Below are 13,567 nucleotides of genomic sequence, written 5' to 3' on the forward strand. Positions count from 1 at the left end.
TGGTTTCTGCTCCTCAATACGACCCCGTTGTGTCTGCTCAGCATTCACAAATACAGCACTGCAGAAATAGAGACTCAAAGATAATGACCTTAAATATTATAATACCCTATAGATATTGGGCAAAAAAAAGGTTCTGTTCCATAAAGTGCCTTACAGAAATTGACGTCAGAAATTGACGCCCAAAGCTTTAGTGCCCCATAGCGAGAACACTATATATTTCAAAACTTCATAAATCAAAATATGCACTTGAAAAACACATGGGATTTTTTTGAATTAAAAGGGAACCTGTCAGCTGATACTGTATATGCTGCTCAAACCACAATGGCTGTATCATTTGTTTTATTCTACAAGGTATATTATCCTCCTTTTGCACACACATAGGGATTGATGTGTCACTATTTGGGAGCAGGGCAAGAAGAAGCCAGTGACCGACCACTTGGACTAGTCACCTGAGCCTCACGGTCCTTGGGCGGCTTTTAAATATATGATTTTCTCTGAAATGCCATAGTGATTCAGAATAAAACATTCATGGCTAAACACAGCTAGTGGTCAGAGTGTCAGCTCTCAGGTTCTTTTTAAACAAAAATAGAGCTCGCAGTGAAAAAAAGAAAAAAAAAATTACTGCAATAAATCATATCTTCTATTTTTACTTTGCGTTACATGTGAACAATAAAGGCTTCCCTTACACATACAATATATTTTTCGACCAATAATTACATGTAAAAATCCCAGCATTACATACAGTTGAAACCAGAACTTTCCCTCTGCTCTCTATAAAAACACATCTGCAGGTTTTTCTCACTATCTGAAAAGAAATCAGAATAAACCTTTCCCGTTTTAGGTCAATTAGGAACCAAAATTATTTCTATTTGCCAAATGCCAGAATAACGAGAGAGAGGGAATGCTTTAAGGCATTTTTAGCACTTTCTGCAAGGGCAAAAGTTTCCATCCATTACATTAGTATTTGGTGCGATTGCCCTTACACTGTATGACTTGGGTCAAACATTTTGATCTCCTTCCACAAGCTTCTCACAATAGTTAGTAGGAATTTGGGCCCATTCCTCCTGACAGAACTGGTGTAACTGAGCCATGTTTGTAGGTCGCCTTGCTCGCACCGGCCTTTTCAGCTTTACCCATAAATTTTCAATAAAATTGAGATCAGGGTTTTGTGATAGCCACTCCAAATCATTGACTTTGTTATCCTTAAGCCACTTTGTAATCAGTTTGGCAGTATGCTTCAGGTCATTATCCATTTGGAAGATCCATTTCCACCCAATCTTAAGTTCCTGGCTGATGTTTTGAGATGTTGCTTCAGTATTTCCACAGACGGTAATCTTCTTTCCTCATCATGCCATCTATTTTGTGAAGTCCACCAGTCCTTCCTGCAGCAAAACAACCCCACAACATGATGCTGCCACCCCCATGTTTCACAGTTGGGATGGTGTTCTTAGGATTCAAAGCCTCTCCCTTTTTCCTCCAAACGTTACGATGGTCATTATGGTCATACAGTTCAATTTTAGTTTTGTCAGACCACAGGACAGGTCTCCAAAAATTAAGGTCTTTGTTCCTGTGTGCATTTGCAAACAGCAAACATTAATATGTCTCTTTTATGTTTCTTTTGGAGTAATAGCTTCTTCCTGGCAGAGTGGCCTTTCTGCCCATGCTGATACAGTACTTGTTTCACTGTGGATAATGACACAATCTTACCAGCTACTGCCAGCATCTTCACAAGGACTTTTGCTTTTGGGCTAATATGCATGTTTGATTAAATCATGTTTATCTCTGCTACACAGAACCCGTCTCCTTCCTGAGTGGTATGATAGATGGACATTCCCATGAAATGCACAATTACACCTGCTTTGGAGGTAGAAATAGGCCCCCTTACCTCTTGGACCACTATGTGGCTACACAGGTTGTACCAATGATATGTGCGCCCATGGTATCATCCACCACTTACCTACTGGCATCTCCCTGGTGCCTCTTGTGTTTGGACTTGTGTAATAATATTATTGTTGTAGAGTGATGCACATATTACGACTTCCCAGGTCTACTAATCAGAAAAAGCATCAAAGATGCTGGAAGGTACAAGGCGTTTGATGGACTCCCGTCTGGCTACCACTGACATCGCTACAGGACCAGGGCCCTGCAATCTGATTCTCTCATGTCACTTCGGCTATGTTCACACACTGCATCTTTTGCTGCATTTGTGGTGCAATTTTGAGGACACAAAGATGCACCTAAATAAATAAAAGAAATAAAGTCTATGAGATTTATATTTTGCTGTCTACACTGTGTATCTTATTTTGGCTGCATCTTGGCTGCGTTTTCGAAGGTGTAGCATGTCAATTCTTTTTGCGTTTTTTTCCATCGGTTTTGAGCCCTTCCAGTTAATACATTTGACTTGACAAAAGCATTGTGCACAATGCGGTTAAAAACGCATACATTTTTTTATGTGTTTTTGCCGCAGGTGCGTTTTTTGTACATTTTTTGAGGGCTAAAAACGCTGCATCTCTGTGGATAGCAAAGATGCACTGTGTGAACATAGCCTTAGAATCACTAGCATTAAACTTGCAATACAAATGTACATTTTTGAAAAAACAAGTCTAGTCTCTGGGAGAAAGAAAAAAAAACAAAAAAAATGTTTTATGAAAAAGCTAAAAACTTTAGTAATTAAAGCACCATTCCAGCATTTTGGGGGTTTTTTTCAGATCTAGAGTGGTTCTTTAAAATGTAAGCTCCCTGCTCTGTCATATCCATAGCCATCCGGTGTTTACACTGGTCCTGCGGTGTTGGAAGTCAGACGATATAGCACAAGCTTCCAATGCATCTCTATGAGAGCCAGAATGAGGCTCTCATAGATTTGTATTGAGTTGTGACCTTATGCATGCTCCATGAAACACTGGCGCTGCCGGCAGGTCACAAATCGCCGAGACCAACCGGAGTGGTGGCAATAGAAGGTGAAGTCACCAGAAGGTAAGTGTATGACAGGTGTCTGGGGGCTTAGATTAAAAGCACCACTACAGCAATGCAATAAAAAAAAAAAAATGCTGGCGTCATGCTTTGAATTGCTGTAAAAATAGTAAAAAAAAATAAAAAAATAAAAAAAATAGAACCCACTAGAAATAAATCAGTCTAAAATGCAGTTTTTCTAACAAAAAAAGGAATTCTGACTGGGAATGTATATGTTACGCACATTACATTTTTCACGGATAGATCAAAAAAACAAATATTAAAAAAGGCATCTTAAAATGTAATTTTCCCTAAAAGATGCATTACATAGGTAATCACCAAAAAGGATACTCTGACCTGCAGGAGCTGCTCTCCGAGTCAATGTCTTCCTCGCTGCCACCATCCTCGGGTTCTGGTTTGGTAAGCCACTGCCCCGCTTCAGATGCACCTGCTGTGAGTTCGGCTGAGGAGACATTATGCTCAGGGGCAGATGCCATGGTGCATGGAAGCAGATTTTGGAAGCCCTGATTGCAGGTTCTCCTGTTATCCACGGACTGCAAGGGCTGGGAAAGATTGCTCGATTCCAAAAACTTTCTGTCCCCAGTCGCCAGGTTCTGATCACCACTCAAAAAGTCTCCCGGTTGGATAGCACTGACCGGTGCGGTCGGGTGACCAAACCACCTCCATCTGATTTTTAGTATCTGCTTTACATCAAAGTCCTTGCGGGAGCCAGACATTCTTTTAGAGAGCAAAACGATTGTCTAGGCAACTAAAGGAGGAAGAAAAAAACCCACGCCGCCCAGCCAAGATCTACATATCCAACCTGATAGAAGGAAAGGACCAGCTGTAGGCGAGCACAGGATGGAGGACGAGAGGATAACCCTTTCTTGGATGCCAGAGATTACTCATTACCACTTGAAGTCATGTAGATGCCCTGTAAGGAGATGCAGCCCATCTGCCTCCAGGATGAGACCATCAGAAGTGCAGCACTTTCCACCGCATTTCTCCCCGTGTCTGTGACTATTTGCTTTTCAAAGACACTGACAGCGTTCATTAAAATCTTTCCGATGCTCAACGCCTCCCCCTTCCCCATACCCACAAATGACAGCTCCATTCGCATGCTTCATCTTCTGAGGCCACAAGAGCTCAATGCGCCAACAATTATGTTCTCTCAGCATCATTATTCCTGGCTGACCTGTCAAAAATACAGTATATAAAGCGGAAAGGATAACCGGCACATGAATATCGTCCTCAGAGTCTGCCAGACTTGTTTACATCTAATGGACGGTTAATTAATATTTCAGCATAATGGACCTGATCAATACGTTCCACATTTCTACAACCAGTGCGATGTTCGGAAACTACGGCCGAGCGAAGGCCATATGCTGCCCACATTGCTGCAAAATCCTTCCCGGGGAGAGGAGTTAAAAGCACTCAAGGAATTACAGTCTGGACCCAAGACAAAAAAAGTGCAAGCCAGTATATACCGTGAAAGCGAAAAAACACCAAAAAATATATTATCAGATACAAATATCAGAAAATGTCATGTATAATGGATATTGATCAAGGGATAGCTTATAATATATTCTGAGCCAAAGAGAAAAAAGGGGTCTACCAGGTCATCTGCCCTAAGTGATGGTGTTTGTAAGGTACTTAAAGTGAACCTGGCAGGTTCTATATGCACCCAGAACCACGAGGAGTTCTGAGTGCATATTGCTAATCCCTGCCTAACTGTCCCTGTATCTAGTAGCATACATAGAGATCTTTAGAGTATTTCTAAAAATCCTTTATGATATGATAATGAGCACAAGGGACTAGTCGCAAGGGCATTAGCTCCGCTGACTAGTCTGCCCTCTTAGCATGTGAGTATGCCCACAGGGGTGTGCTGAAATGCTATGCAATGCATACTACCCAACATCATCAGTGGTGATGCGCGTACCTGTGTCCATTGTCACCGCCTCAGACGCCAGGTTGAGGGTCGGTGCACATGATCAGAAGTCCCTGGCACTTCCGGTCATGCGCACTAGACCTCTATGAAGCCGGGACGCGTACACCCAGCTTCATAGTGCACATGACCGTAAATGCGGTGACTTCTGATCATGCGCACTGACCCCAAATCCGGCATTGGAGGCGGTGACAGTGGACACAGGTATGTGCATCACCACTGATTACGCTGGGCAGTATGCATTGCATAGCATGTTAGCACGCCCCTGTGGGCGTGCTAACATGCTGAGGGTGGACTAGTCAGGGGAACTAACGCCCTTGTGACTAGTCCCTGTACTTATAAGCATATCATAAAGGATTTTTAGAAATATTTTATCCAAAGATCTGTTTACGTGTCCTACTAGATGCGGGGACAGTTTGGTGGCTATTTTTGTTCTGGTTGCACATTGCACCTGACAGGTTCCCTTTAATTTCAGGGTTAAAACACCAAATTAAATCTATGTAACAGGTGAAGAAAGGCCCAGCTTCAACCTTGCTTAAAGGGGTTGTCCGGTCTAAATCGACAAGCCTGGAGTTGTTCTACGTGACTACAGACTTGTGAATTCACACATTGTGCGCTTTGAGGATTGGCCAGTGTCAGAGCCAGGAACGGCAGCGACATGACTGTAAGTATGAGATATGCAGACTACGGCCAGAACCCAACTAGAATATTTCTGACACGCTCAATACAAGTTTACCGACCAAGGCCTATGGTGCCCAATCATTACATGGGCAAACAGGGCATTACCGGGGCTTAAAGGGCTATTTCCATCTCCAAGATCCTATACCAATAGGTAGCAGGTGTAATAATAATAATAATCATAATAATAATCATAATAATAGCAACTACCGTCAACATGTAGAAATGTAGTATAATTGTCCTAATTTGGCATGTCACTTTCATCGTGTGCAAGGCATTACAGTAGCTTATGTATCCATGGTTATGGCCACACATAATGTGCCAGGTAGTTGCTAGTTGTTCATAACAATGGATACCTAAGCTACTGTAATGCCCAACACATGAGGTAAGCAACATAAAAATAGTTCTCCTGATTAGCTATGTCGCTTACCTCATGTGCAGGGCATTACAGTAGTTTAGGTATTCATGGTTACAACTATTAGCAACTAAATCTCACTAGGAGTGGTCATATATATGGATATATAAGCTACTGTAATGCCTTGCACATGAAGTAAGTGACATAGCGAATCAGGAGAACTATACTACATTTCTAATTGGAGGCATTTGCTAATATTATTACACCTACTAGATATCGGGATAGGATCCTGGAGATGGGAATACCCCTTTAGGCTCTGTACAGTGACATCGCTGTGTACTATCCTATATTTTGACATCCCTGTGTCAATTAACATTGCATTACAATACTACGTTGATTATCCATGTGCTGTGACATCACTATCATATCAATAATTTTATTCTCCCCATTTTGTAACATAACTTTGCACATTATTCCCACAATGTGATAATCTCTCCATAAAACTTTCAGGTCTTTATTTTCGCATTAGCTGTCATATAATTGTGTCTGTAATTCCTGTTTTGTCATATTTTGTGCATTATCCCGATGTGAATCATTCTTGCACTGTGATATTACCATAACATTTACCAGAGATTAGTGATGAGCGGACCCATACTGTAAAAGTCCGGATCCATGCGGTTTCCACTGTACCCACATTCCAGGCCTTGAATTACAGCTAATGATCCAGATCCGACAACTCAGGAAATAAAAAAAATAAAGAAAGAAAATAGGAATGAAACAAGCACTTCATACTTACCGAGTCTCCGGCGCGGCGCTAACTGCTCCTGCAGGTCTGACGTAATGCACACAAGCTCCCATGATGATTCCAGCTCTGGTACATCTGAATTCACAGTGAGCACTATAGAACATAACTGCCCGCTGTGAGCTTCAGGCAGCAACTGAGTGAGCCACGCGATCAGCTGTTATGTCACTCAGGTGATTTGCGATCACAGCTGGAGAATCCCACGGCCCTCCACCTGTGTCCACAGGTAACCTGACCTCAGTAAAGTCAGTGACCTCACCTGAGGTGGGGGTCACTGAGTTTGCCTGAAGCTCACAGCGGGCAGTTATGTTCTATGTCACTCGCTGTGAATTCAGATGTAGCAGAGCTGGAATCATTGTAGAAACTACTGTAGGACCTAGTGTGGATTACGTCGAACCTGCAGGGGTGGCTTGGGAGTTAACAAAAGTGGTGAAAGAGGGTGTTTTTTGTATTTTATTTCAAATAAAGGATTTTTTTCAATGTTTGTGTTTTCATTTCTTTTCACTTACAGATTAGTAATTGGTGGGTCTCAGACTCCTTCCAATAATAATCCATGGCTTAGTGGCAGCTGTGATTAACCCCTTATTACCCAGATTGCCACCGCACCAGGGCAATCGGGAAGAGCCTGGTAAAGTGCTGGGACAGTCACATCTAATGGATGTGGGAATTCCAGGCAGCTGCAGGCTGATATTTTAAGGTTGGGGAAGCCCAATAACCATGGAAAGATAGGCACACGGCAGTATTTAGCCGTATCTGTGCTGGTTATCATAATACGGAGGGGCCCTATGCCAAATAAATTACATTATTTTCATACCACGATAGACACATATAGCATCTGTGGTTGGAAGCAGTTATCTAACACACTGGCACCCAGGGTGGGGGCATGTCTAACTGCAACCAATCACAGACGCTGGCGGGTGGGAAAAGCAATGCATATGCAATGAAGAATAATGAGCATCCCCGGAAGTAAATGAGTGGTCGAGGGAGCAGTTACAGCCACGCCGGAGACTCAGTAAGTATGAAGCGCATGAGCCTATCCCCCCATCCCTTCTACCATTTTTAATTGCCGAATTTTGGTCCCCATAGACTTATATGGAGACCGGCCTCCAACCAGATAACAGAGTTCAATTGCGGCCCGGAACCAGATTTTTTTTTTTTTTTTTTTTAAATCCAGTTAGGCCGGTCCCGGTTATCTGCGAGTCCGTCCATCACTATCAGAGATGTCTCTGTACAGTCTCCATGTGTAGTCTGGGGTCAGTAACTCTCTACCTCCCCTCTATGTATAGTGTGGGTTCTGTCACTCTCTACCTGTCCACCAATGTCCAGTGCGGGGTCTGTCACTCTCTACCTGTCCACCAATGTCTAGTGCGGGGTCTGTCACTCTCTACCTGTCCACCAATGTCTAGTGCGGAGTCTTTCACTCTCTACTTGCCCTCCATGTGTAGAGCGGGGGTCGCTCACTCTCTAGCTGCCCTCCATGTGTAGAGCGGGGTCGCTCACTCTCTAGCTGCCCTCCATGTGTAGAGCGGGGGTCGCTCACTCTCTAGCTGCCCTCCATGTGTAGAGCGGGGTCGCTCACTCTCTAGCTGCCCTCCATGTGTAGAGCGGGGTCGCTCACTCTCTAGCTGGCCTCCATGTGTAGAGCGGGGTCGCTCACTCTCTAGCTGGCCTCCATGTGTAGAGCGGGGTCGCTCACTCTCTAATTGGCCTCCATGTGTAGAGCGGGGTCGCTCACTCTCTAGCTGCCCTCCATGTGTCGAGCGGGTGTCGCTCACTCTCTAGCTGCCCTCCATGTGTCGAGCGGGGTCTGTCACTCTCTAGCTGCCCTCCATGTGTAGTGTTGAGTCCGTCACTGCCCTCCTGGATAGCAAATGGTCGGTGGGTATGGAGGTTCCTCCTAGCCCAGACCACAATCACACTTTTTTCTCTTATTTTAAGTGTGGGTCCCCAGGGTGATAGCAATATCTCCCAGGGTGACAGTGTAAGGGAGGCTATACATTGGATGACTTTGGCAATACCAAGTGAATCGATTTACACTTCTGCTATTACCTTAGTTTAATCTTTACACATCTGTTGTGATATGATTATACGGAGTTAATGAATACTGTCATATCACCGATTTCAATATTTTACATATAATAGAATATCTTTCATTTGCACTTAGAAAATAACAGAAAATAACAGTTTTTGTTTTTAGAGCAATAGTTTAAGTTACATTTCATTAAAAAATGTCAATATTAAAAAGATATTATTATATTATCATAAAACATTGCAAATAACGTGCACAGGTCTCAAGACAAATACAGCAAATAATTTTTCTTACTATTGGATAGATCTGGAAAAGTGGTCCATGAATTGGGTGCTGTGGCTATATCAATAGCTGCATCAGGTGCAGTAGGTAAAGCCACAGAAGATCATTTTCCGTAGTATTAATGATGTGACTGTTTCTGGACTTTTCTGCGCCTCGGAATACGCTTCTGTATGAATCAGAGGACGTCACACAAAGCATTCAGCAATAAAACTGGAAACAATCTGCACGATCATCACATACGGTAAATGTCAGGGTCCCCTAATATTAATCATTTAAATGGTTTTATGCGGCAGTTTTGAGGTCAGAAGTTTTCCATTGTAATCAATATTTCTTCTAAGAGTAATGTCATAGTGGCCATTTGTCACTGGTGCATTTCCACCGCAGGAAAAGAGCAAAGAATATTCTTCATGAAATATTTAGGAGAGATTCTGCCGAAGATGAGAATGACTGAAATATTGTGTTTTCTGATTTTCTGGTGGGTCAGAGGATACATATAAAGATATTACAGCATCAACAAAAAGTGTCATGTTATATCATATATATGTTTCATAATATTATATATATATATATATATATATATATATATATATATATATATATATATATATATATATATATATATATATATATATATATATATATATATATATATATATATATATATATATATATATATACATACATATATACACACACACACACACACACACACACACACACACACACACACACATATATATATATATATATATATATATATACACACATACACATATATATACATACACACACACACATTAAAAAAGGAAACCTCCAAAAGACAACCAGAATTAACATAATGGGCAGATATACAGTGTAGCTGCAACCATTACTACCAACTCAAATCAAAGCTATAGAACCGCAGAAAATGAGTTCAAGGTGAGAAAAAAAAAATCATTTTTATTAAACAAAATGTAGTGACACAAATAATTAAAAAACGGACAGGAAGGCAAAAAAGTGGCCATGCAGCAGAATGGTTAATGGCAGCCAGAACACATAAAAGTATAGCACGTATGGAGAAGTAGGAAATGTACATGAGTCTCTTACCGCATTTACATCACCATATTATGCAATACCATATTAAAGGAGATTCCTACTAAAAGACTCATACGTACGTTTCGCAATCTGTGGAGACAGACCACAACCAAGCTTCTTCAGGGAAGGAGAGGGCTCCATACGTGCTGTACTTTTATGTGTTCTGGCTGCCATTAACAATTCTGCTGCATGGCCACTTTTATGCCTTCCTATCCGTTTTAATTGTGTCACTACATTTTGTTTAATAAAAATGAATTATTTCACCTTGAACTCATTTTCTCCAATATATATATACACACACACACACACACACAGTACAGACCAAAAGTTTGGACACACCTTCTCATTCAAAGAGTTTTCTTTATTTTCATTATTCTGAAAATTGTAGATTCTAATTGAAGGCATCAAAACTATGAATTAACACATGTAGAATGAAATACGTAACAAAAAAGTGTGAAACAACTAAAATAGGTCTTATATTCTAGTTCTTCAAAGTAGCCACCTTTTGCTTTGATTACTGCTTTGCACACTCTTGGCATTCTCTTGATGAGCTTCAAGAGGTAGTCACCGGAAATGGTCTTCCAACAGTCTTGAAGGAGTTCCCAGAAATTCTTAGCACTTGTTGGCCCTTTTGCCTTCACTCTGCGGTCCAGCTCACCTCAAACTATCTCGATTGGGTTCAAGTCTGGTGACTGTGGAGACCAATTCATCTGGCGTAGCACCCCATCACTCTCCTTCTTAGTCAAATAGCCCTTACATAGCCTGGAGGTGTGTTTTGGGTCATTGTCCTGTTGAAAAATAAATGATGGTCCAACTAAACGCAAACCGGATGGAATAGCACGCCGCTGCAAGATGCTGTGGTAGGCATGCTGTTTCTGTATGCCTTCAATTTTGAATAAATTCCTAATAGGGTCAGCAGCAAAGCACCCCCACACCATCACACCTCCTCCTCCATGCTTCACGGTGGGAACCAGGCATGTAGAGTCCATCCGTTCACCTTTTCTGCGTTGCATAAAAGCACAGTGGTTGGATCCAAAGATCTCAAATTTGAACTCATCAGACCAAAGCACAGATTTCCACTGGTCTAATGTCCATTCCTTGTGTTCTTTAGCCCAAACAAGTCTCTTCTGCTTGTTGCCTGTCCTTAGCAGTGGTTTCCTAGAAGCTATTTTACCATGAAGGCCTGCTGCACAAAGTCTCCTTTTAACAGTTGTTCTAGAGATGTGTCTGTTGCTAGAACTATGTGTGGCATTGACCTGGTCTCTAATCTGAGCTGCTGTTAACCTGCGATTTCTGAGGCTGGTGACTCAGATAAACTTATCCTCCGCAGCAGAGGTTACTCTTGGTCTTCCTTTCCTGGGGCGATCCTCATGTGAGCCAGTTTCTTTGTAGCGTTTGATGGTTTTTGCCACTGCACTTGGGGACACTTTCAAAGTTTTCCCAATTTTTCGGACTGACGGACCATCATTTCTTAAAGTAATGATGACCACTCACTTTTCTTTACTTAGACTTTGTATTCTGGCAAGAAAAAAAGCAGCTAACAGTATATTCATTAGGACTATATCAGCTGTGTATCCACCAGACTTCTGCACAACACAACTGATGGTCCCAATTCCATTTATAAGGCAAGAAATCCCACTTATTAAACCTGACAGGGCACACCTGTGAAGTGAAAACCATTTCCGGTGACTACCTCTTGAAGCTCATCAAGAGAAAACCAAGAGTGTGCAAAGCAGTAATCAAAGCAAAAGGTGGCTACTTTGAAAAACCTAGAATATAAGACATATTTTCAGTTGTTTCACACTTTTCTGTTAGGTATTTCATTCCACATGTGTTAATTCATAGTTTTGATGCCTTCAATGTGAATCTTCAATTTTCATTGTCATGAACATAAAGAAAACTCTTTGAATGAGGTGTCCAAACTTTTGGTCTGCACTGTGTCTTGCGAAAGTATTCAGCCCCCTGAATATCCGTTTCCCACATTTCAGGCTTCACACAAAGAATCAACAAGTGGGACACAATTGTGAAGTTGAACGATATTTATTGCTTATTTTAAATTTTTGTAAAAAATAAAAAACTGAAAAATGTGGTGTGCAATATTATTCGGCCCCTTTAAATTAATACTTTGTAGCACCACCTTTTGCTGCGATTACAGCTGCAAGTCGCTTGGTGTATGTCTCTATCGGTTTTGCACATCGAGAGACTGAAATTCTTGTCCATTCTTCCTTTGCAAATAGGTGGAGCTGAGTGAGGTTGGATGGAGAGTGTTTGTGAACTGCAGTTTTCAGCTCTTTCCACAGATTCTCGATTGGATTCAGGTCTGGACTTTGACTTGGCCATTCTAACACCTGGATACATGTATTTTTGAACCATTCCATTGTAGATTTTGCTTTATGTTTGTCTTGTTGGAAGACAAATCTTCGTCCCAGTCTCAGGTCTTTTGCAGACTCCGACAGGTTTTCTTCAAAAATGGTCCTGTATTTGGCTCCATCTATCTTCCCATCAATTTTAACCATCTTCCCTGTCCCTACTGAAGGAAAGCAGGCACAAACCATGCTGCTGCCACCACCATGTTAGACAGTGGGGATGGTGTGTTTATGGTGATGAGCTGTGTTGCTTTTACACCAACGATATGTTTGGCATTGTGCCCGAAAAGTTCTATTTTGGTTTCATCTGACCAGAGCACTGTCTTTCACATCTTTGGTGTGTCTCCCAGGTGGCTTGTGGCAAACTTTAAACAACACTTTTCATGGATAGCTTTGAGAAATGGCTTTCTTCTTGCCATTCTCCATAAAGTCCAGATTTGTGCGGTGTACAACTGATTGCGGTCCTATGGAAAGTCTCTCCCACCTTAGCTGTAGATCTCTGCAGTTCATCCAGAGTGATCATGGGCCTCTTGGCTGCATCTCTGATCTGTCGTCTTCTTGTTTGAGATGAAATTTTTGAGAGACGGCCGGGTCTTGGTAGATTTGCAGTGGTACGATACTCCTTCCATTTTAATATGATCACTTGCACAGTGCTTCTTGGGATGTTTAAAGTTGTAGAAATCTTTTTGTAACCAAATCCAGCTTTAAACTTCTCCACAACAGTATCACGGACCTGCCTGTTGTGTTCCTTGGTCTTCATTATGCTCTCTGTGCTTTAAACATAACACTAAAACTATCACAGAGCAGGTGCATTTATACAGAGACTTGATTACACACAGGGGCTTATATTTATCATCAGTCATTTAGGACAACATTGGATCATTCAGAGATCCTCAATGAACTTCTGGAGTGAGTTTGCTGCACTGAAAGTAAAGGGGACGAATAATATTACACGCCCCAATATTCAGTTTTTTTATTTTTTACAAAAGTTTAAAATAAGCCATAAATATCGTTCACATTCACAATTGTGTCCCACTTGTTGATTCATCACCATGAAATTTAATTTTTTTTATCTGTTTGAAGCCTG

At 41.5% G+C, this 13,567-nt stretch overlaps 1 protein-coding gene across 4 annotated transcripts in view; it reads right to left on the reverse strand.

The window, feature by feature from the left end:
- The window catches only part of KLHL5 (kelch like family member 5), a 108,154-nt gene that overhangs the window by 58,120 nt on the left and 36,467 nt on the right, over window positions 1-13,567 (reverse strand). Inside the window, exon 1 of one of the 4 annotated variants that reach the window (XM_075346967.1) lies at window positions 3,307-4,054. The exons of the other annotated variants lie outside the window; for them this stretch is intronic. Coding sequence (XP_075203082.1) covers window positions 3,307-3,686 — 380 coding nt within the window. The 5' untranslated portion in view covers window positions 3,687-4,054. Of the gene's footprint in view, window positions 1-3,306; window positions 4,055-13,567 lie in introns of those variants that run through there. 4 annotated transcript variants of the gene reach the window in all.

The sequence above is a fragment of the Anomaloglossus baeobatrachus genome, chromosome 1, assembly GCF_048569485.1.
Source record: "Anomaloglossus baeobatrachus isolate aAnoBae1 chromosome 1, aAnoBae1.hap1, whole genome shotgun sequence".
NCBI classification, from domain to species: domain Eukaryota; kingdom Metazoa; phylum Chordata; class Amphibia; order Anura; family Aromobatidae; genus Anomaloglossus; species Anomaloglossus baeobatrachus.